This window comes from Perca fluviatilis, chromosome 8 (assembly GCF_010015445.1).
Source record: "Perca fluviatilis chromosome 8, GENO_Pfluv_1.0, whole genome shotgun sequence".
Classification (NCBI taxonomy): Eukaryota; Metazoa; Chordata; class Actinopteri; order Perciformes; family Percidae; genus Perca; species Perca fluviatilis.
In genome coordinates, this window is record NC_053119.1 from 28,011,102 (window position 1) to 28,035,221 (window position 24,120).

Sequence of the window (24,120 nt, forward strand, 5' to 3'; positions counted from 1 at the left end):
GATGATTCTGATCACCAACAATGCACTTTGGTTAAACCCTACTCTGCTAAAACATGATTTTGTACTTTTTTTTTTTAAACAGCTTTCCATTACCCAGAGTTGAACACCAGCCATTTGCTTCGCTTCTCCTGGGTTAGAACAGGTATCGTGGTTTCAGTTCTTGGCATGGTGGAAAGCTACTACAGTTACATAAATGTGAGACCCTTTGAGCTGATTTTCGGTTGTCTGTATACACAGTGCTCCTGGGTGTGCTGGACCAGACAGTGAATGAGAGGACCTTTCAAGCCAACATGGAGCGCCGTGTGGCCATGTTACTCGGGGAGGCAACGGGATTAGTCAGACGTGTTAAGAGAGCCACCCTTATAGGCAACAGCAGTGTTCAGGTACTGTATCAATGTATAGTGGTTGTATTCACAACTCATAACCTTTTAAAAAATTTTTTAAAACATTTTATTTTTTTTCCCCCCCCCCCCAAAATTAATTTTATAAAAAAATTTTTTTTTTTTTTTTTTTAAAAAAAAAAAAAAAAAAAAAAAAAAAAAACCCCACTAAAAAAAAAAAAAAAAAAAAAAAAATTAATTACCTAAAAACAAAATAAAATTTTAATTTTTTTTTTCTTTTTTTCAACATATTGGCTGTTTAAAATTTCTCAAACTTAATTAGACACAAGTCAAAAAAGTCAACTTTTGTACTTGTTTTAAAATAATCAAAATTGTAAAACTCAACACTAGACTGAAGTATTGTTAAGACAGACATGGTAGTGCCCTTTCTCTAGAAAATGTATTAAGGAACTACAAGTTTAATTTCTTGTTCATTATACAACAAAACCATCAAAACTCTTTAACAGGAAGTTTGTTAATGGATTGCTCCCCTTCCTTGTGCCATTTATAGCATTATTCCCTGATGCAAGCTCTCTCTACTACCTTGCCTGAGTACTGAGGGCTCATTATGTGAGAGTTGCAGTGTTTGTAACCACTGAAAGCCTTACTGCTTTACTAATCAGGCACTAGCTTTTGTGGGTTTGCTCCGCACCTGCTCAGCTCATCTCTAAAGGGACAGGATAGGGCTCCGTCTCCATGGCAACATCATCCCATTCAGCCGAGCGGTGAGCCACTCAAACACCATAACCTCATGAGTCCTTGTTCTTTCTCCTCTTCCTCATTTCTCCGGTCCTATTACTTGATGACTCCTGTGAAGCCACCGATCTGCTAAGAGCAGATCAATTATTAATTGTTTCTCTTTCTCCTTCTGCATCCTGCAGTTGGGATGATTAAGACTGTGTCTGTGTTGTTGACAGGGTAGACATTATGGAGGGAGAGATACAGAGAGAGGGGTGTGCAAAAGATTCCGAAATCAGAGGAACAGCGAGAGCCAAACACTAAAAGAGACTTGTTCTAGTAGACGAGGGATGCATATTTGAGCTGGCCTCATGAAGTCTGAGCACATATGGTGGTCTTTAAACACAGGGGCTGTCAGAGTGTCATCCTTGGCTGAGTAGCAAGCAGCCTCACTCTTTCTGACCTTTCTGCCTCCTGCATCGATGTCTCCATAAAACCTACAGGGCAATTAAGGAAAACAGAGGACCATATTGGTGGTGAAACTGTAGTATCTGTCTCTGTGCTAGGATTAGATCTCTAATTTTAGCCTTTGGCCTCCTTTCTATCTCAAAAAATGATATTTTTCTCAGTCACAAATATGAATGTGTGGAATACACATATACATAGAAGCCTTGTTATGTGTTTTTTACATTTCAAAGACACTCATCTCTGAGTGTCTGTTGGATATAATGAGAATGAGATGACTCATACTCAGCGTCTGAACTTCAGACGAATCATTTGTCTTGCTCTATGGCACACACACACACACGCACACACACACAACACACCACACACAGACACATATTTCAAACAGATGCCCTAGACAGAATCTTGACAGAATCAGTGTGGTGTTGTCACCTATAAGAGTACCTTATGAGTCTGCCTAGACAGATAAAAGAGGAGGTTGAATTGGGGTCGTGCAATAACACACACATCCACGCTGCCGTCTTTCCACTCTAATAACCATGCATGGACTGGATTAGACTCTGGATGAGAGAGCCTGCCCAGCCGCTTTTCTGTGTCAGCCCAGGCATGACCTGCGCTTTACTCTTTCCAGTAATGCAGACAGCAGAATGTGCTGCGCCTCAGGGCACCCAGAGGGAGACTGCACACACACAGACATATTAGGCAACATGGAGAAATATTTAAAGTGCTCATATCATGTTAATTTTCAGGTTCATTAAAAGGTTGTACCAGAATAGGTTTATGTGGTTTAATTTTCAAAAAACACCAAATTTCCTTTGGACAGCACATTGCTGCAGCTCCTCTTTTCACCCTGTGTGTTGAGCTCTCTGTTTTAGCTACAGAGTGAGGCCTCTCACTTCTGTTCCATCTTTGTTGGGAGTCGCACATGCGCAGTAAGTACTGCTAGCTAGTCAGTTGCAGAGCATGAGGGTGTGCCACGCTAGCAGCTAGGCGAGCATTGTAACGTGTGTTATAAAGTGACGCACATTTGTCACGGAAGTAAAGGACAAAGGGTAAGCACAAAAAAGATATATAACACAATAAAGGAAAGGGGAAAAGCCAAAAAGCATTCTATTAGCACTTTAAACAATGAATACTCTAATGGGGATACAGAATGCAAGCTGATATATCATGAGTGTACTATTTCTGTATATTTGTTTGTGTGCGTGGGAGTGTATGTCCGTGTGCATGCAGACTTTTCTTGTACATAAAAATAACAGAATAATGGAAACACGTAAAAGGCCGTGCAGAAATTACACTTAGCTACGCAGGCATCATGATTAGTTGAAGAGGTTTACAATCGCTAAAGTTCAGGTGTCTTGCCAAAAACTGGTCATCAGCCAAAAACTCATTGCTGTCTACCCTACATGCAAATGATGAAATAGGGGACATGCTGAATTTCAAGCTTAGCTGTATCGGAGCCGCGACTTTTTATATTGTATTATTTGTGACAAGTTGAGTTTTAAAAAAAAAAAATTAAAAATGACAAAAAACACCTGCACAGTGCAAGTTCTGCTTTCAAATGTTTAGTTAAAGTAAAAAGAGAGGCATTATCACTCAGCACAATGTACTTCAAGGTGGAGGTTTTCAACTCTAATAAATTGCTGGATAGTTTAATGCACCATATTTTAATTGTAGTATTTTGTCATTGGAATATTTTCTATCGCTGTGTGGTTCAGTTCAGTCAACATTCAACAAAAAGTCTCGGCGGTTTCTGTGAGCAACTCTCACTAATTTTTCAGGAAAAAAACATCTGTTTGGGTCTATCTGATGCTGCTTTAAATTGTAAGCAGCGTATAACCTGCAGCGTAAAACCTAAAAGACGTGAAACAAATGCTGAAACATAGTTTTTTAGTTTGGCAAGTAGCCTAAACTAAGTGGTATCCATACAAATATCACATTTCGTCTATTGAAAGAACGACAACAAGCTATTTGGCTGCGGAGGAGAGTACAAACAGTAATCTGCGCTGGTCTACGTGAAAAAAAGGGGGTGTTTTGTGAAAAAAAGACACCAAAAACCCCTCTAAACATTATTCTATCATTTTGACAATAAAGGAATGTGCAGAATAGGTATTTAGGAAAAGTCAGGGCAGGAGGGAAACCTAGCAGTAACAATGGCGTAACAGTTAAGGTAATTCAAAATAAGTGACAGATCAGAGAGAGAGTCTTTAAACATGTAGTTTCTTTGGAATGGTTTATCAGGAGCTTACAGCATGTGGCAGTTGAGCAAAAAGTTGGTGCCTGAATTTTGGTTTCTGCAGTCAGACAAACTGCAAAAATGATTAATGTTACAGGGTGCCATAGAAAATGAGGCACCACACTCTCCATTAAAAAGTCATCTTTATTATTAAAATTGGGACGCTTTGCTCATTATGGCCTTCATTAGACATTCCATTTTTAATGTCGAGAGTGCAGTGCCTCATCTTCAAAGGACCCTGGGTTCATTTTTGGAAACACTTTTTCCTTTTGCTCGAGCACTGTCTAGTAGCCACACATGTTGCAGTGGGGAAACATTTACATTTAGATTATGACAACAAATATCAAATCCACTAATGTTAATTTTGCTGGACTTTAATTGAAGCTCACACTCGTCTGCACCTTGCTGTGTGTGCATTCTCAATGTCAGAAGCAGACAAAGAATGGAGGACCAGTCGTCTCGTGGTAAAAGTTCATTAACAGACATATAAAGACCTTCAACGAGAGGATGGCTAAAAACCACAAAACTGAGGATTTCAATCCTGTGTCCCTGAGCAATGTAAATAAAGAATGAAGTGTATTGAGTTTCCTTCAGCCTTTTTCCTACATCTGGACATGTTTATGTTTGGAAAAAGCCATAAGATGCCATGATGTCTGCCAACTGCTTAAAAGAGAGGTGGACCGTACCGACAGCCATCTCGTAGTAGTCAGTAGCCCGGATTATTGCTCTGTGTAATTGTATGACAGCCAAGGTTTATAGGGCCCTGGCTTTCCTTTCCACATACAAGACAATGTGTCCTGTGGAATATGGAATTTTTCCACATGAATCCAACATACTAATGCCCCCCTCATACATGGCTGAATAAACTCAAAATCTCCCAGGACCTCACCATTTTCCAGATTCAAGTCTTCTTTTATGGGAAACAGATTTTATTCCCCTTAAGAAATAGCTCCAATACAAACAACTAAGGAGGTATTGGGTATTTGTTTAAAAACCTTATTTTATTTATTATTATTACTTATTTTATAAATGTTCATGCATTTATAGGCATTTGTACTTCTCCCTGACTCTCACTTCATCTGACCAGTTAAAAAACAACCATCTGACCAATTAAAAAATAACAATTTTGTACTTGTCCTGATGAAGGCCTTAAACACACAGGCACGTTTTAATGAGTTAGCCAAGAAGATATTTAAAGGTTTTTAAAACTTTACCCTCTCGAGTGCCTCCGTTCCCCTTTAACCTTTTTGCAATTTTAGGATCCCCAAACTGAAGAGCACCAGAGGGACACTCTCTACACACCCAAGCAACACTCCATACAGACCGCATTGTGACTCCGTTAAAAACAACTGTTAGACAAATGACACACTGTTCTTTTCCTCCCAGGTTGTAAGTACGAGCCGGTTGGTGGGTGCGGACCATCCCTTGGAGATAGTGTACTTTGTGGAGGGTCCCAGTGGTCAGAGGATGCCTGCAGTTCAAACTGCCAACACACTCAACAGCCTAAACGTTCAAAGGGCTGCTATCGTCTTGGGATATCGTGTCCAGGGCATTTTGGCACAGCGTGAGTACCTCGTACCATAGCAGATACCGGTGAAGGGCAGGAGAGTGAGGTCGTGATTAAGAAGATGGGCCTTTGATATGGACAAAAGAAATGAAAGCTCCCATGTCTTTAAGCATCCACATTACCAAAGTGTCCTAAGGCAAGACACTGAGTCACTGCCATTTTCCTCGGAGCTGGTATAGAGTGAAAATGTTTAATGTTTATGTAAATATAGACAAAAAAGAATGGACCTTGTTGTTTTGTTGGTGTATGACTTGAAATAAACTAGTGCAGGGATTGTTTTGCTCTTCATGTGAATTGCACAGTGCAAAGTAATTCTTCGAGGTCCAGTTGCACTTTACTGAGTGGAGCTTATTAGGTTTGAAATCAAAAGAAAGAGAAAGGAACCAATTGTTCATGAGCTGCTATTAAGACATATAAAAATACAAGCGAACTGCTGGTTTCTTTGTATGTTTATAGTAACATTTGAGCTAATTACCTCCGCTTGTACACAGTGTACCAAAAAGCCTGTCTTCCTCATTAAGAATGTAAACAAGATATGAAGGCCTAATGAGAGCCCCTCAAGGGAGTTCTGTCTCTGTGTCGACTGTGTTCTCTTACGGTACTTTCCCAGGGGATGAAATGATTGTTAATTAAAACTAATAAAGGTCTGCATTCAAGATTACAGCAGTGAGACCAGAGCCAGCACGCCAACGATACTGCATGTTTAGCTTAGCATTCTCTAAAGGTGTTTGTGTACAGGCTTAAAGGCAACAAAGGGAAAATGTTTGAAATATTGAACCACGCACAAAGCTGAAATGACTCAATATGGTCTAAGGGCCGAACTTCTATATGAAACCACTCTGTCGCTCTCTCCGTCTCTTTGTCTATAGCTGTAGAGAGGGTGGCGTCCTCACCCTCTGACGCCGAGAACACCAACACGTGGATTGTCATTGGGGTTGTGATTCCCCTCTTTGTGGTCATCATCATCATTTCCATCCTGTACTGGAAACTGTGTCGGACAGACAAGCTGGAGTTCCAGCCAGACGCCATGACCTCCATCCAGCAGCGACAGAAGGTAGTGTTGCGCAGTGTGTCAGTTCTTCAAAGTCTTTTCAGATCTGTAGTTGAAATATATCAGTTGACAGTAATTGGCACCAGAGTCATTCTTGTAGTTGTTGGGCAGTGATAATCGCATCATGGTTGCACATAAACGGATGTACTGTATGTATTTAAGGTGTTACATTAGGTTGAGTTGTGTTAATGAAAAAAACAGTTTTCCAAATATTACTGGTTAGGTTTGGGTTAAAATGCAATGCCCGGGATGGGCACAGGCACAAGGGGCCAATAAAGCACTTAAAAACCATGTTTGCTTATATAAAAGCTGTTCAAAAGAAAGCCAGATATTAAAAGCAGGTCAAAAGAACCACTGGACAGGACGGACAGCGGGAGAATACAACTTTAAATAAAAGGTCACCTCAACACCTGCCCTGGCCTCCCTCCTGGAGAGATTACAAAATAAATAATTTAATTTATAATTATAAAATTTAAAAATATAAAATTATGAAAATAAATGCCCCGGCATCACAACATAAACAAATGTATCCCAATGTTAAAGGAATATTATTTAACATTAAAAAGGACTAAACACATTTAAAAAGTCTAAAGTACTATCTGAGGGGTTAGGGTTAGGGTTAGGGTTCAAGGCAGCTGATGCGGAAAGACAGAAAGACGAGGCCCCTTTTTAAATCCAAATGAACTGCTAATTAATTAGGTGTATCTGTCATTGCCATGACTATGCTGCAGGACTGCGCTGAATGTGGACTTCATCATTTCTTCTTTTAGATAGGATTAATAAAACTTTCATGAGTAGAGAGACTTATCGGAGGACATGAGCTGGATTAGAAGTCATGATGCTGCTAGTGCATGTAATGGGCATTTTATTTGATTTGAAATGTTTTGGATTCTTTCGCTTAAAGCACCAACCACCCTGTCCTTTAGTTTGCCTTTGTCCCATTTTATTTTCAGTTTGTGACAATTGAAAAACGTCTCCTTCCTGTCTGCCTACACTTGAAATAGACAGGACAATTGGCTGTGCAGATCATACTTAAAAGTACATGTCCCTTTTGCCCTGAAGTTAACTGACACAGGAGAGATTTCCTCTGCTCTTTGAGGTCCCTTATACGGAACATCCTGATAACCAAAATGTTTTCATGCCATCATGAAGTCACAGACTGTATGGTCTTTGCTAAAAACACATGAGTTCACTTTGAGAGGTACAATTTTACTATATAATCAAATACCAAGAAGCCCCACTGACTCTGAGAAACATCACTCCAATCCAATCCTAAAATAGATCTTTTATTTATTTTTTCTTAGTGGTTGATCGTTCTGTCTGTGTCTGGCTTTCATTTCCCTCCCCTTAAATTTTTTTTAGGTTGCGCTGAGCTGTGAACTAAACCCTCCGTATTGGGTCAATGCAATGAATCTAACTTTCACTTAGCCTGACCTCTGCTTAACACAATCATCTGTCACTTAACACCACTCCCCTTCTCTCAGTCTACTACCTCATTCAGACAATCAAGGACCTCTCTTCACCACACACTCCCTCCAACTAAAAAGGATATAGAGTTTAGTGAGGAGGAGGAGGAGGAGGAAGAAGAGGAATATGAAGAAGAAGAAGAGGAGGAGGAGGAGGAGGAGGAGAAGGAGGTTAAAAGAGGGAAGGTACATAGCAGTGTCCAGTGGTTTCTAGAAGATGTAGAAGAGACCTAGTGTGTGCGCGTGTGCGTGTGCGTGCGTGTGCGTGTGTGTGTGTGTGTGTATGTGTGTGTGTTCAATGTCTGAACCCTAGCTGTTCAAGTCTCTCACAGGTATAGGAAGAACACTGTAGTCAATAGTCATAGTTTTTGAGTTTTGGGATATGTCAGATACAGAGACACTAGCATCATCACTAGAAATATTGATGCTCTCCACCATTGATTCTGCTTAGATACCAGTAGCTCTCTCTAAGAGCAAACAGACTATGAGCAGTGAGGAGGAAGAAGAAGAAGAAGAGGAGGAGGAGGAAGAAGAAGAAGAAGAAGAAGAAGAAGAAGAAGAAGAGGAAGAAGAGGAGGAGAAAGAAGATAAAGATGAGGAAAAGAAGAAATTGAAAAAGGAAGTTCAACCAGACGAGCAAATGAGACTAGAGAGCAAAACAATGATGATGAAAACAGGAGAGATGAAGAAAGAAGACAAGTTGAAAGTGTTAACTAAAGGGAGGAGAACCAAGGAGCAGGTATTTTGTATGATAGCCATAGATACTAGTGCTCGTTTGCGTTAATAGACATTAGGATCCTGTTATAACCCGGTTACGATGTCCAGACACAGAAAGTCCAGCATTACAGATTGTGGTGGATTTCACTGTGGATTTAGCATTGGTGTGTATAAACGTAGTCTAATCCTGACGAATATACACGATCACTGTGTTGTGAAGTAGTAGATTAATAGATGTAATTTTGCATCTACTCTGTTGTTTGTTGAGAGTGATTCCCCAATTTACCATTAGACCAGGCAGAGTAGTAGTAGTAGTAGTACGTTTTTTTCTGTCTCATTGTAAATTATTATCAAACAGCTTTTACTATATAAGCTGCAGCTTTTTGAATGCTTTCCCTTTCAAAGACTGGCCTTGTTTATATGCTGTGGGGAGCACAAACTCTCTCTCTCTCTGTCTCTCTCTCTCTCTCTCTCTCTCTCTCTCAGCAGTTTCATACTGGCAAGCGTCACACTAGATTAGCAGTTTTATACCAACAAGCCTCTTCTAAGCCAGACATTTTGCATCAATATATCAGTGTGTGTACTTTTAATTCAGAGAATTAGCAGGATCAGGTCATCTTCTCTTCTCCTGTATACAATCCTCAGTGTCATAGGGCCCCGATTTTCACAAACTGCAAGCACCCATACTGAGATCTGACCTCATCCGTTTACTCTTCCGAGTCCCGAGGGCTTTACACTCAAACAGTCTCACTGCTTCCATCCTCAGCCTCCATCCCCCATCACGTCAAAGGAAAGCAAGCAGCTCAATGTTTCCCCACATCTCTCCCCCGTCCTTCTTTCTCGTATTCTTTCTCTTTATTCATTAATGTCTGTCTGTCTGAGTCTTCCTCCTGGACATCCGTTCATCAGTCGTTCAGTCTAATCATGTACTCAAAATCTGTCTGTATGTGTTCTTGTGTTCACTGCACATTTACCACTGAAGTAGGGCTCTGTGACAGTGTATGACAATTTAGGCAGTATATCATGATTTGACATATGTGCTGAAATATCACACACTTTAATCCAAAAAATCTAAATTTTGGATTTTCAGGTTGATGTCACAAAGTGTTATATTGAAATGTCAGTCCACTCAAAGATGATGAACACTACATTACTAAATATGTCCCTGTGATCAAGTAGCATTGTTAATTTCACACACCCTATGTGGCCTCTGAAACCCCTGCTATATGGCTTTCCATCTTTATTTCCATTCCCTATTTTCTAAAACAGTGTGTTCTTCCTCTCTCTCTCTCTCTCTCTCTCTCTCTCTCTCTCTCTCTCTCTCTCTCTCTCTCTCTCTCTCTCTCTCTCTCTCTCTCTCTCTTTCTTTCTCTTCGGCCCCTGTCCTCAGTTGCAGGCTCCGAGTGTGAAAGGCTTTGACTTTGCCAAGCTGCACCTTGGCCAGCAGAGTAAGGATGATGTCATGGTGATCCAGGAGCCTGCCCCACCAGGGCCTGGCCCTGGGCCCCTTCCCCTCTCCCTTAAAGATGGTTTCAGTCTATCTGAGAACGGGGAGATCCCCACACCCAAATCCAAAACCTCCACCAAGGCGTCCCGTAGCGGTCGAAGGCGAGAAAGGTCAGTGCTGCTGGCAGTACAGGGCCGGAGGAGCGAGTAGTTAATAATGAGTCAAGATAAATATGAAGAAATGAGAACATTAAATTATATCGGGTTATATTTGTATATGCTGTCATAGGTTACATAACAACAACAAAAAATTGCATTACCAGTCTGTTCTTGTGTGGTGTTTTGCTCAGTTATGGTCACCAGATTACTCATGATTTTCCTCTTTTTTTAATCCACCACCTGGTCAAAACACTTAATCACAGACATGCGTTTTGGGTTTTAGTCCTGTACCCTATACATCTATTAAGATACTTATTTACACATTTAACATAGCTTGTTTTTTACCCCATCACTCTGATTTTCTACCCAGTTCAGTTGGGACAGTCAGTCAACCAGACAAAAAGCTCTTGACAGATCCTCTGATCAATTATTGATTCAGTCAACACTGAGGGCTCTTCATTTGCTCTTGCAGACTGTCTATATCACTTACAGTATAGTGTGTATATATATATATATATATATATATATATATATATACTACTACTATATACTACTACTACTAGTACTATATGCTTATATATATATATATATATATATATATATATATATATATATATATATATATGTACTAGGAGTATTCAGTTTTTCATTATAGTGATAACTTAAATGAATATGTGCTCCATTACCAACATCTCCCAGAACACTAACTGCTCTGGTTAACATATACTATATGACACCAGTACAGTAGCACAGCAGTTATTCCTTAATGCATTCATTAACTTCTGTCACTAATATAGTCACCAGTCTTTTTTGGGGTGGGGGATTGATATTGGGGGTTTCTCCTCACTTGATAGCCAGCCAGGAGAAATTCATCAGTGGAAACACTTTCTAGCATGTGGCACTTCAAGCTTTAAATCATATAAGCAATTCTTAGAAGTCTTCTCAGCTTTTATCTTTCTGGAAAAGCCCCATTTTCGATTATGCATGGCACTTTAGCATGTTAGTGTGTTCTTGGACTTCTATTATTCATGTAAGTGTGTGTGTGTGTGTGTGTGTGTGTGTGTGTGTATTTTTTTACGTGTAGGATCTCGCCGTCTGACGGTGACTCTGTGGTAAGTGACCGTTCCAGTGAGCGGGAACCAACCGAGGAGAACCTGAGAGCCCACGCCACGCCCAGCGACAGCAAGCAGAGCCGTAAGGTCCCCATCAATGTTTTAAATGGCAAGTAGCCTTGGCAACACACATCACTCGTCCAAACACAGAGAGCAAACACGAGGGCGTGGGGGGAGGGGAAGAAGGAAACCGAAGGGATTGGGCAGACATAAAGACACTAGCAACTCAAGCTGGCATGATTTGATTGTGAAGAGGGCCAGATCGAGGGCAGGGGGAGGCTGTGAAGGGGTGAAAAAAAGACAAAGCAGAGAAAGACGGAGGAAAAGTGCAACGTCAACCCATGCAGTGACAAAATGATTGCAGAGGGGAACCGTGAAGTTAAAAAATACACCTGGTAGGAACTCTACTCGGTGGTCGAAAGAAGTCCAGAGAGAGAGGAGGGAGAAGGGAATAGGAGGGGAAAAAAATAGCTGAAGTTACTCTATCTGACAGCTTGTTGATAGATTCAAGCCTGCAATGCCAGTCAGCGACTACGTGCTGGAGCCAGAGGCAGTCAGGCACACAGACTACAGCCTGACTCACCCACAGAGGAATGTTCTCTGTTTTGTTATTGATAAATCTCCGCCTGGGACTGTATATGCTCCGCCACAATGTTTCTAAGTAGGTTGTATATAAAAGACACACTCAGCATTATGTAATGTGCCGTCTTTCTCGCTCCTCATCCAGCCCTTGCTTTGATCAGTGTGTTTTCTGCTCATCAGAAGCAGCTCCTTCCTTTCTTCTCTCTGATTAATGAGAAGCTTTTATCAGCTGCGGAAATGTATGCTCCGAGACGACTCACTTCCTTTCCCTCTCGATTTGTTTCTCCACTTTTATTTTTATTTTCATTTCTAAAAGTTTAAACAGCACCCATGGTGGTCACACCGTAATTCATTAGGTTTTGTTTGAATTCTCATTGTCAAAATACAGTCACCACTTCTATCCTAGGTGCTTTTATTTGATGTCCTTCACCTCAATAAAACTCTTTTTTTTCCCTTTTTATTGCGGTTTGCAGGCAAGAATAGAATTGGTAAGAGTCTGTCCTCTTTCCGTCTGTGTCTCTATAGACCCCAGGCTTGACCTCCAGCAGCTGTGCCTGTGTGTTTGTTTCTGTGGTAGTTTTGTGCTCGGCTTGCTCTCACCATCCATCACTGTCAGTCACAGTGCAGAGACAATCCACTTCACAAACAAAGGCAACAAAAAGAAGTGAAATTTAGCTTTTAGATATAGAAATCAGTGTTCATTTCATCTTACCACCGGATTTACTTGTTATGAGTCATATTTCAAATATAGTCAGGTCAATTAAATAAAAAAGCTAAATGTTTCATAGCGATTAGTCGTCTGTGCTCCGTCCTCTAGTTTAAAGGTGCTGTAGGTAGGATTGTGAAGATCCAGGACTTTTGAACATTTGAACATCAACAACTTCTCAGTCCCTCCCCCCTTTCCGCTAAAGCCCAAAACTGTCTCCTAAGCCCCCCCCCCCACAATGGAGAATGAATGCGAGTGCATGAGCAGTGATTATCACACAGTTAGACCCCCCCCTAGCCCTGATTGGTGCATCTGAACAGGGAGCTGTGGATTATTGCAAATCGCACTACAGGCTGTAGGTGGTGCCAGAGGAGCTGGATTTTTTTTTAATTACCTTCTTCATGTAGTTCTACTGGAACATAGGGTCAGTTTCAGCAAATATGACAGAAAGTTAGTTTTATAAGTCTTACCTACTGCACCTTTAAGGCCATTAGCATTTAGACTTGCAATGAATACGCTGTGCTGACCTATGACCTATACTATCTTGCTTCCTTCCTCAGGTCCTCCTCCTATGAATGGTACAAACGAGCAGCTGTCCTCAGCCTCCATCTTTGAACACGTTGATCGGATTTCTCGTGCCGCAGATGCAAGCAGGAGACTCCCCAACAAAATCCAACTTATCGCCATGCAGCCTATGCCTGTCCCACCACTGCACAGCCCACCCATTAACGGCAAAGTGTCTGACACCAACCAAATCAACAAAGAGGTTTGCTCTTCTGACTTTCCTTTTTTATTAGCAAATAAATTCATTTTTATTCAAATGTTTTGTGTGCTGCGTGTCGTTCATTTCAGTCAACAGTCAACACAAAATCTCGGAGGTTTCTGTGAAGTCCCGCAAATAATTAATTTCTCATAAAAAAAAACATCAATTTGGTTCTGTCTGATGCTGTTTTTAATTGTAAGGCGCATATATGTCCTGCAGTCTAAAACCTAAAAGGCATGAAACAGATGCTGAAACCCAATGCCTTACCCAATGGTAAATATAATCACAGTGCAAATGATTACATTATCACATTTTTTCAAATGAAACAACAACAAACCGTCTAATACGTGCATGTTTTAAGTATGCTGTCTAATAAGGTATGTTCCTCCTCAGATCCAGGTAGCATTGAGGCACAAGTCCGAGATTGAGCATCATCGTAACAAGATACGTCTCCGTGCCAAGAGGAAAGGCCACTACGACTTCCCTTCCATGGATGACATGACGAGTGGCCTCGGAGATGCGAAGGACCAGGATCGCATCTATCAGAAAGCACAGATACAGATCGATAAGATCCTGGACCCGGATGCCGAGATGTCCTCCATCTTCATGGAGTCCAAGAAAAGGTTTGGGTCATTGCACTTGTTTGGTTTTGTGGTGGTTATATGGGTTTGTAGGGCTGACTGCATTTTACATCCGGGCTGGCTTTAAAGCGAATAAAAAAACTCAAAAGTAGATCAGTTAACTTTTCTGTATTTGTTTCTCAGTGGGCGAGGTAGGCGCTCTCCCAAACAGAGGATGAAGGACCAGCTGAACGGAGGCATGATGGAAGCAGACAAAGACCACCTCATCACTGAAGACAGTGATGCTGTTTACAGGAAGTGTCCTGGAGTCAACAATGTGGCCTACGTAGTGAGTAGTGCGGGAGAATCATGACATTTGTACACTCTTCCACATACTGTTTAACCTCTGCATCTCTTAACTGCCCATGAATGTGTTGTGTGTATTCCAGTCGGACCCTGACCAAGGCCCAGGATCCCCTCACAGGAGCCCCTCCCCCACCGACGACGTCTTCCTGGGTCCCGCTTCCTCTCCTCCAGGCCACGCCCCTCCCCCACCCCCTTACATGCCTCCACAGCCCTCCATTGAGGAGGCGCGGCAGCAGATGCACTCCCTGCTGGACGATGCCTTTGCCCTGGTGTCGCCCACCTCTCAAGGCAGCACAGCAGGGATCACTCTCCCTGGGGTCAACACCAACCCCCCTATCTCCAGCCCTCCAGGCCGTGGCCCCAGATCTTGGGGTCCTTCCTACCAATCTCTTGGCCCTTTCCCTGGCGTAAGTAGCCATTCCTGCCGCTTATATCTACAGGATACATTTTTTATAGAGCATTAATAACCATTCAGTCACCATGAAAATCATACTACTTTCGTGTTGCACTGAACAAAATGATGTTAGTAACAAATGGTTTTCCAAGGCATCTAAACATTTGCTAGTTGAAATTCCTGTAAACTGAATTCTGTCACTGATCTGGCCACATTCTGCACAAATTGTGATAGCGGAACAGCAAAAGACACATGTACAAATCCCTTGTATTCACTATCTCCTCCCTTTCTAAAGGTTTTTTCCTGCTTGAGCGCAGCATGAAGCCTATAGCTTCGAGTTTAATCGTGTCCTCTTAGCAAACTAATCAGTTAAGCATTCCTCCATCTGTCGCCCCCATGAAGCTGCGACCTCACAACCCCTTTCGGCTATCTACAACTCCTAAGACTCTACAGGGATATACCCTGCATACGCTTGATCTGCATTAGCTCCTGTCACTGTAGGCTTGTCTTAAAGACGGTACAGTCGTACAACCGCCCTGAAGGCTGCTGGAATAATATGCCCAGTGTTTGTATTTCTTTTTGTACTTACTGTATGCTCAATTTAGGCTAATTATTGAAGAGGGGGTCGGTGCAATGCAGCACCATACAAAGGTCAGTTTATGCAGCGCCACAGTTTGTGAACACATAAACTTGGAATCCATAATACTGTGCATGTGCCACACACTGTTCATGGTGTTTAATGTTATGGGTGGAACTGCCTTATCTGTAGCATATCCCCTTTTTTGAAATGCATGCTGAAGGGTAGCGCCGAGCATTATATGCGGGGAATGAAGTCATGTGTTGTTTAGAAATGGCAGAGCATTATATCAGCTTTACAGAAGGTCGTTAAAGTTTTTGCTCGTTAAATCACTCAATTTAGGTTAGCAGTGAGACATCAGTATTATGACTGTTGAAAAAAACGTCTGTATTTTTAAGACAGTCCACACACTCGATGAAAAAATAGAGGTATAGTATTTTGTGATTAAGTTATGATGTTTTGTGGTACTAAACACAATCCTTTATTGACAAAAGCTTAATTATCACCATGGCAATTTAACTTCTCACTTGCGTTCCTTAAATGTCACACTTGCATGAATTTTACAGCTGTCAACATATATTAATCACTACTCTGTATATCATAACACCAGTGTTCCACCCCAGGTGACAAATATAGAGAGAGACTTAACAGTCAGCAGCGGAGCCATAAAATGCCGTTTGCTGGTTCTGCATTTGCAGGTTCAGTGCTTTAATATGACGTAAAAGGTCAGCTGTAAAAAAGAAGGATATCCAACAAAACTATGCTTGGGGAAAAACATCACTGTTTACTACAGCGTATGAAGGGAGCCCCACTGCCTAAATATACTGTACATAGCAATAGACCTTTTTCACGGCAGACATGTTGACATGTCATAGTAGGAAAAGCACAGGTGTATTCAAAACCATTAATGATGGCTGCATTCCACTTAGGAGAGGCCCTGGTGTTGTGCATGCTGACTCACTGAAATAGCTTACTGGGACACTTGATGGAATTGAGCCATCGTTAAGGTTATCAATTTCAGCTGTGCTTTTCCTACTATGACGAGTCAAAATGTCTGCTGTGATAGAGGTCCATAGGCACAGCGCTGCTTTGCATTCATAAGAAATAGCAACATCAACTCTCTTTGAATTAATTGCAATATTTGTATCAGCTATATCTGGATACAATATGCAAGCTGTAACTTATAAAAAAAAATGTGAGCACCACAAATGCAAACAGTTTTGCAGTTATCTGCCCTTTTACAGTCTTTTCTTAACTATTGTATGTATTGAATGTATTCCTAAGCACTGCTTCCCTGTCTTTCCCAGAGGTTCACCGAGCTGTCCCCTCCTCCTGCCCAAGGCCTGATACCAAGGTTAGTAGTAGTAGTAGTCTATGAAAATGGAGTATTCACATGTATATTAATAAATAATTTGCTTATTTGATGCTCACTTCTTTCTGCACCAAAGTGATTTCTTATTGATCAAGTACAGCCTGATTTCTAACACTTTACCAGTGGGAATGTTTTCCTTTAGGTGCACCCAGTGAGTTGGGCCTCATATAGTAGTGAATAGTGAAAGAGGAGTCCTCTTTATTTTATTGGATTAATGGATCAGGTCCAAGCAGTGGTCTCTGAACTGGCTCCAAAAAGATCCAGGCCCCCATGTGGTCAAACAACTTATCACCACCGGAAATGGGAGCACGGTGGAGCCAAAGTATCATCAGCAGCTGTCAATCACTCGTGGTTGTGAATTGTGAAACAGTTAAGACTATATGAACTGTATGAGACCAATTTTAAGTTATATCTTGTACCACATACAGTAGACAAGACAAACACCTGACAAATATGCAATAAAACCTGTCCTTTCACACATCTAAATTGTATACACCATTGTACAACATCAAGTTCAGTGAGTTTTAAGTGTCAAGTAAGTGATTGTTCTTAACAATGAGATCTCCTAAGGGTCAGCACCTGCAGCTGTTCACGTTGTCACTGCTTTTTGCAAGAAATGCCAAGTTGAACACGGACGTTTCGTATTTTCAAGGGACTGTTGATATGACCATCTAGAAACTGCAGCTGAATAGAATTCCAATAGATCTGTCTAGGGCTGAAACGATTCCTCGAATAATTCGATTACAGAAAATCCTCGATGCAAAATGACTTGCCTCGAAGCTTCGTTAAATCAGTGTTACCAACGTTGTATCGCTGACGGACGGTGTTTCCGCACGATCATTATTACTGTCGCACACCAGACGCGGCTCAGTCTGCTGCTGCGCGACACAGAGCGTAAATAGCGAGGGGCTAGGAGAAGAGACAGGCTGGAGAAAACGACAGAAAGTGTCCAAAGTTTGGAATCAGTTCAAACGTAATTAAAACTAAAACTCTGTACAGTGTGTCTACTGCAAAATCAAACTAGCTTAGCACAATAATAGAAAGAGCTGATCAACGATCTACTAGCATAAGTGTAACAGAGCTGTTTAGCATTGTAATCAAATATATAAATGAAAATAGGTTTAGTATAACTAATATTTACATATAGGCCTACTGTATATACAGATCAGTCTCAGGTTGAAACTGAAAGTTAAGTTGCACAACTTAATGTAATGTTTATGTATGTGTAATGTATGCCTATGCCTTAGTTTGAGGTTGATATCATTTGAAAAAATGTTTTCTTTAAAAAAACAATGTAATATGGCACTTGAATGCACTTAATATGTTTAGTTTTTTGAGATATGATATTGTAAGCAATGTAGGCAATACAAATGTAGCTTTTCCCGAACATTTAACCAAACTATTGTTAATTATTGCTCTTCAATAAAACAAAAGTATTTCTTATCCGATTACTCGATTAATCGATGAAATAATCGGTAGAATATTCGATTACTAAAATAATCGATAGCTGCAGCCCTAGATCTGTCACAACACGTTTCATTATGCCGCAACTAAGTGAATAAAATAAAACCGTTCTTTGTGTTTCAGGCAGGGCCTCGGCTCGAGCTTCCTGCCACCAGGAGAAACAGCGGGGCAATGTGAGCCAGACAGCCTGTACTCCAGCAGGGGCCTCTACGCTGATGAGCTGCCCTCCTCTGCCAGACCGCGGCCAGTAGGGGGAACTACAGGTACAATTGGAAATTGCACACATGCAGACACAAACTGCCCTAAACTCCTTGCCATGCCTCCTAATAGACTTGATGTATATATTCCAAAGTTGTCCATCAAGACTTCCTACAACCTCAACGATGTGCTATCAAAATTAGGTGGTATGTCGACCAAAATCAATGTCAACATGTAAATGAGAATCGCCCACCCTGACCTCCCTCAACCCTGGCGCGGATTCTTCTTCTTCTTCTTCTTCTTTTTCCCTACAAACTTATTTTATACGTTTTTTTTACTACAAAAAAATAGTATTTTCCCCAACCATGGCATGATCCTGCAGACGAACCATCGTTTGAGGTCCTCATTTTCTGTCGTTAGACAGACAATGGGTCTTTGTAAATTATAGAGTGTGGTCTAGACCTACTCTATCTGCAAAGTGTCTTGAGATTACTCTTGTTATGAATTGATACTATAAATAAAATTGAATTGAATTGAATTAATACTGTTGGATTCAGATGTAAAAAAAAGCCCATGGTGTGCCTATGTCTTACTCTCATTTCCACTTCTTACTTCTTCATTGAAGTACAAAATATTTTCATATGAAAAGACAGCATTTTAAGAATGAACACTTGAAGGTTGATGAACTTATTTATTGTCTTTATACAGAGTGTTTGTCTGCGGACACAGTTTATTTTTAATTTTTTTAGATCACTCCTGGATGTGGGTCACGGCGCTGCTCCTTAATACAGCCACACACCTTCGCCCTATAAACCTGTCAAACTGCAAGAACCTTGTCTCGCTCTCTTAAATTCTTAGGAGCAGGCGTGATGCTGTTGCCATCCTGTGACTTACACTAATAGAAATGGATTCTGGAGTTTACCATATTGAGTGCTGCACAGCACAGAGGACAGAGGGTGCCAGACAGACTGATTGCATCAAAGTTTGTTAAAGGGGCTGCTGAGGATTGAGTGTCTGGTACTGTAGCTCTAATTGTGTGTGTGTGTGTGTGTGTGTGTGTGTGTGTGTGTGTGTGTGTGTGTGTGTGTGTGTGTGTGTGTGTGTGTGTGTGTGTGTGTGTGTGTGTGTGTGTGTGTGTGTGTGTGTGTTTAGGTGCCCAGCTTCATCATCTTACACAGGTGGGATTGTCCAGCCGGATGAATGGTTACCCAGCAGGCATCAGGGCTGCTCCAGGGCAGAACGGAGGCATTGGATGGAACCACTATCACGGTGACAATTTCTCCAGGGCAGATCCTGAAAAAGATGCCGTGAGTGAATCCCAGATCGAATTCTGTTTGAGACCAAGGTCTTGTCCTCCATCCATTTAAACCAGAAATTAAATAAAATTGCAAAATGTATTGTTACCGCCTGGCTCAAGGTCACACACAGATAAATCAGTCAAAAAGTAGTTTATTTAACGAATCAGACATGTTAACACAACCTAACTAAACGTAAGCTTAATGGTGGGGGTGTGTAAGCGTAGAAGACGTCAGTCGTGTTTGCAGCGTGTCGATGGGTGGATGTATGTTGTGATGTGTGTTGTATGGTGCAGCAAACCAAACAAAGGACAAAATGTTGTGATGGATGCATATAGGCCCCAGCTGAGAGAGAATGAGAGTCCCAGGAGGGCAGTCCTTTACGCCTTCTGTAAGCAAGAACATGACAGGCGGGCAGAGTGGGAGGGGTCGTCGCAGTATGTTTCATGTCACCAACAAACCCCATGAAAAGTCCAAAAATCGCCAATGAACTGATCCTTACAACAAATATTGCCTGTATATCCAAAGCCTTATACACAGTAGCTTATTCCTCTGTGCCTTAGAGATCCATGTTTGTCCAGGAACTATCAAAAACACATCAGCGAGCCCGCACATTTTCTTTAATTACCATGAAGGTATATCAGCCAATGTTGCATCAATCCATGACTGGATGTAGTCCCCAAAAAATGCACTATTCAATCGGTCGTGTAATGTTTTTTTTGCTTAAAAACTACAGTGCCCATCACTTTTAGGAAATGACAAAGCTTTTTATAAAAATGAAACTACGTATTTTTGACCCGATTTTAAAGATAAACATCTTCAGTAGGAACGAATGGGCTTGGGGCTGAGAGCGAGAGAAAGTATTATAAGGCAGACATTTTAGGTTTTGGTCTTTTTTCGTGAATACAGAATGATTCAAACCATATTTTCACTTTAAGATCTTTCTGTTCTTAGTTGTCTTATAGTGCTATGCTACTATTCTAGTTCTCTCACACTCTGCAGTTCTGTCACTTGATATTTTTCCTCCTATCTTCTAATTTTTTTTTTCCTCCTCTTCTCCCCCTCTCTCCTTTTCTTTGCCCTTCTTTTCTGCCTATAGTTCCTGGACTGTCCTGACTACTCGTCCTTCTCTATCTTCCAGACGCCCAGAGGTGGTATCAGGGAGCCTTCGGCACCCCCTGTCCACCTAGACACCCCAGGGGTGGGCTATCTGTCAGCCCCACCTCCCCTGGATACATCTCCTCCTACCCACTCGTCTGCCTCCCTGATCAAGGCCATCAGGGAGGAGCTGTTGCGTCTCTCCCAGAAACAGGCAGCTGTGCCCAGCTACCACAGCTGAAGCCCCGGCCTCCCGTCTGTTGCTCTAACCAGTCACGCCACTGACCGCCTGCCTGCCTGCCTGCCTGCCTGCCTGCTTCGCCTAATCTGACATTACTTCCCATGGAAGTCCCCGAGGGTGTACAGCAGAGAGATAGTCCTGCTGAACTGAAGTGAAGAGGTGGCTAATAGAGATTTTGTTTTTTTTACCTGAAGAGGCTGAACTACTGAATGACAGGATGGTCGTTACAGCTCCTAGACTATTAAGAGTACAGAAACCAGATCAGCTGCAGTATGTCAAATCAGAGACAGTGTTATGAAATGAAGAACAATAATAACAGTATACGCTGGACCTTTTTAAAGATGAGATGACGTGACATGATGCGTCTGTCCTGCACTTTGATTGTGGATTGGGGAATGATCATGCCAAGTCCTGGCCGCTGCGGATCCACGTCCGGGAGTTATTTGAGATTTCTCCGCATTTCTTCCATCTCCGTATTCCGTATCACAGTTTCATTCTCACGCTGCCTTCACTGAACAGGAATACCCCCCCCCCGCTAAGACACATGTCATTTTAAGAAATGTCTTATGTTTTCTTAACATTGTTTAAACTACCATACAGGTATTTTTCTTGTTTTGCGATGCAGGCCCTAAACCTCTTCATCACCATCAGGTGCTACTTCATGTTTTCTGCCATGATGAGCCATGCTATGCCTTGACACTGTGATGTCGTTCACCTGACCCAGTATACTGTACCAGCCTCCAGCAAGGTCAAAGTTCACAGCCAGCGAGTCAGTTCGGACAGTAGACGCAAAGGGGGGCCCCCGTAGAGGCTAATATCACTCATTAACATCACCTAGTCTTTCCACAATTACTGCAGTAGAACAATTAGTCTGAGTTGATATTTGTTTGTGGACAATTTGCATTTACGTCCCGTGTTTTTACTGTATTTATGTTGAGTAGCTAACAGACGGCTAGACAAACAGGAAAATAATGGCCTTGAAATGACAGTAATCTTCAACCGTGACCTGAGAGGCAGGTGTTAGAGCCACAGGCACAATAGTTACATAGTTACAAAGTTACATAGAACGACTGAAGACTTTCGGTACGTACTTGACAATTAGGGTGTATTGTATTTGGTTGTAGTTTGATGCACTGTATGCAGGCTACTTGGTACAGCTCAGGTCATTCAAAAAGAGATTCCTCACGGACAAATCATGTGATGAGACAGTGTGATGGGTCACGTGGAAGAACTGTTAACGAGGGAAAGTCATAGAGACCAGTATTCTGTTTTAACACCAACCTGTATTTACTACATAGTGAACCACCACCTCTGTTGCAGTATTCAACGGATTCTTTGCCTTTTTGTTAGCACAGAAGGGAGGGAAAAAAAAGTGTACTGTATTTGTTGTCATTTATGGTTTACTTCAAGTCATGTTTATGTGCTTTTTAAAATTTTTGGATTTACCTTGCCTCATGTTCTTTTGTTCACCTTAAATGTCTCTTTAGTCATCATACTGGTTGGACATCATTTTAGGTTACTTTTTTTTTTTTTTTTTTTTTTTTAACATGACCCTCCCCCGACATGTTGTGATATTTTGGGGCCTGAAGTGATATTTTATTTAAATGAAATAAAAGAGAAAAATTATGGATTTTAAAAGCAGGGCTTGAGAATATGTTTCGGAGTGTGTTCCAGTAGTATGTGGTGGATTTTTATTAACCTTTTGGCAGCGAGTTGAAACATTCTGCCGATGTTACCAGAGCATACTTTCCCATTCCTTTTCATTTGCAATGTGACGTGCCTTTTGGACTCACCTGAACAGGATGGAAGTACTCTGGATGACAGACGTTCTCTATGTGTCTTGTTTTACTGTCACTCATTCTGTCACATTACAACGATAGTTCTATAAAAACCATTATGGCTGTTGATCTGTTGGTGCTTCTGGGAGCACCAGGATGAAATTTCATCCAGGTAACTGTTATCAAACATTGTCATTGTTGTCATTTGATATGCAGGCTTGATGGGTTAGTGTCTGGTTTTCCATATCACCTCTTGTGTTCATGTTTTGTGTTACCATTCTCACACTGTATGCCTCCACCTGCTGGTTCTGTACTGGAACAACAGCCCATCCACCTGTTTTCATCTTCAGTTCCTTTTTTTATAGTTTCTTTTGTTGGTGTTTTTTTTTTCCCCCCATTTCTATGTCTTGTATTTTGTGAAAATGATCTGTTGGCTGGCCCAACTTTATGTGTGATCAATTGTTGCATGTTTAATTATTGTATTTCTTTAGTTTGTTTTTGTGCATGCTGTTTTCTTGAATTCTTGAAATTCTTGAAATACAAAAGAAACTGTCACTCGATGTGTCCTCGGATTTGAAGTTCATGACCGCAAGTCGGGGTGTGATGTGATGCATCGGCATGTGATACATTATTTTTTTTATTGTCTTTTGAGTTCCCACACGCTATTACCATTGCATTAGTAGACCCGACAGTGGCGCCAGTAAAATCGGTATAACTAAACTCCCGTCTCACAGGTGAGGTGAATTTGAATTTTGAGTTGCAAAGCTAAAACAGACGAGAAACGCGTCATCATATCTCATGTCATTCAACGTCCGAGAACTCTTTGCAGGTGTTGTACTTACCACAAACAACCAGAGGGTGTCAGTACATTACAAGGAAACCCAAATCCGCTCTAGTCACAACAAAGACTGCTCCCTTGGCTCTGTGGATGACGTAACCAACTCTCGAGGATGTTTCTAGGAGTCTCTGAAAAAAAAGGGGTTGTTTCACGTGCTCTTCAATATGAACGTGGGAATTGTAAACATGTCACGAAATAATGAAGGGGAATGTGTACAATAATGTCTAATCACCGTCGAGGCAGTGTTTGTGGAGGATGACTAAATTCCATGTTGCTTCTGTTATACATTGGGTATGCTTTGGTCTTCAAATTTTAGCATATGCAAAAAGTCAGAAAATAGAAATACTGTTTTTGGCAACAACATACAATAAAAATGGAAAAAGAGCTTGTGTACGGTAGTAAAAATGTGCCCAGTTACTGGGAACGAGGCGGCATTTTCCCCAAAGTAATTACACTTTGGTGTCAATGTGATTAGCTAGGAGTCCTGCTGTGGGTTTATACTTCCCCTTGTGGTGAAGGAGTACTTGCTGTTCGTGTATTGAGTTCTATCTCATCCCATCAGACGTTTCTCCCCTCTAATCCCATCGCAGGATCCAAAGCCACTAAAGTGA

At 41.4% G+C, this 24,120-nt stretch overlaps 1 protein-coding gene across 2 annotated transcripts in view; it reads left to right on the top strand.

Annotated features, from left to right (window-relative positions):
- Nucleotides 1-23,226, top strand: part of si:ch211-1e14.1 (UPF0606 protein KIAA1549) — a 49,793-nt gene extending 26,567 nt beyond the window's left edge. The window contains exons 8-24 of one of the 2 annotated variants that reach the window (XM_039809027.1): nucleotides 83-142; nucleotides 238-383; nucleotides 5,146-5,323; nucleotides 6,196-6,380; nucleotides 7,862-8,029; nucleotides 8,295-8,582; nucleotides 9,951-10,177; nucleotides 11,250-11,386; nucleotides 12,333-12,347; nucleotides 13,126-13,331; nucleotides 13,722-13,951; nucleotides 14,093-14,237; nucleotides 14,338-14,661; nucleotides 16,533-16,579; nucleotides 18,185-18,324; nucleotides 19,412-19,566; nucleotides 20,654-23,226. In XM_039809027.1, the coding sequence (XP_039664961.1) occupies nucleotides 83-142; nucleotides 238-383; nucleotides 5,146-5,323; nucleotides 6,196-6,380; nucleotides 7,862-8,029; nucleotides 8,295-8,582; nucleotides 9,951-10,177; nucleotides 11,250-11,386; nucleotides 12,333-12,347; nucleotides 13,126-13,331; nucleotides 13,722-13,951; nucleotides 14,093-14,237; nucleotides 14,338-14,661; nucleotides 16,533-16,579; nucleotides 18,185-18,324; nucleotides 19,412-19,566; nucleotides 20,654-20,893 (2,891 nt within the window). In that variant the 3' untranslated portion in view covers nucleotides 20,894-23,226. The remainder of the gene's footprint in view (nucleotides 1-82; nucleotides 143-237; nucleotides 384-5,145; nucleotides 5,324-6,195; nucleotides 6,381-7,861; nucleotides 8,030-8,294; nucleotides 8,583-9,950; nucleotides 10,178-11,249; nucleotides 11,387-12,332; nucleotides 12,348-13,125; nucleotides 13,332-13,721; nucleotides 13,952-14,092; nucleotides 14,238-14,337; nucleotides 14,662-16,532; nucleotides 16,580-18,184; nucleotides 18,325-19,411; nucleotides 19,567-20,653) is intronic. The other variant, XM_039809028.1, reaches the window with a different exon arrangement.
- Nucleotides 23,227-24,120: the final 894 nt, after the last annotated feature.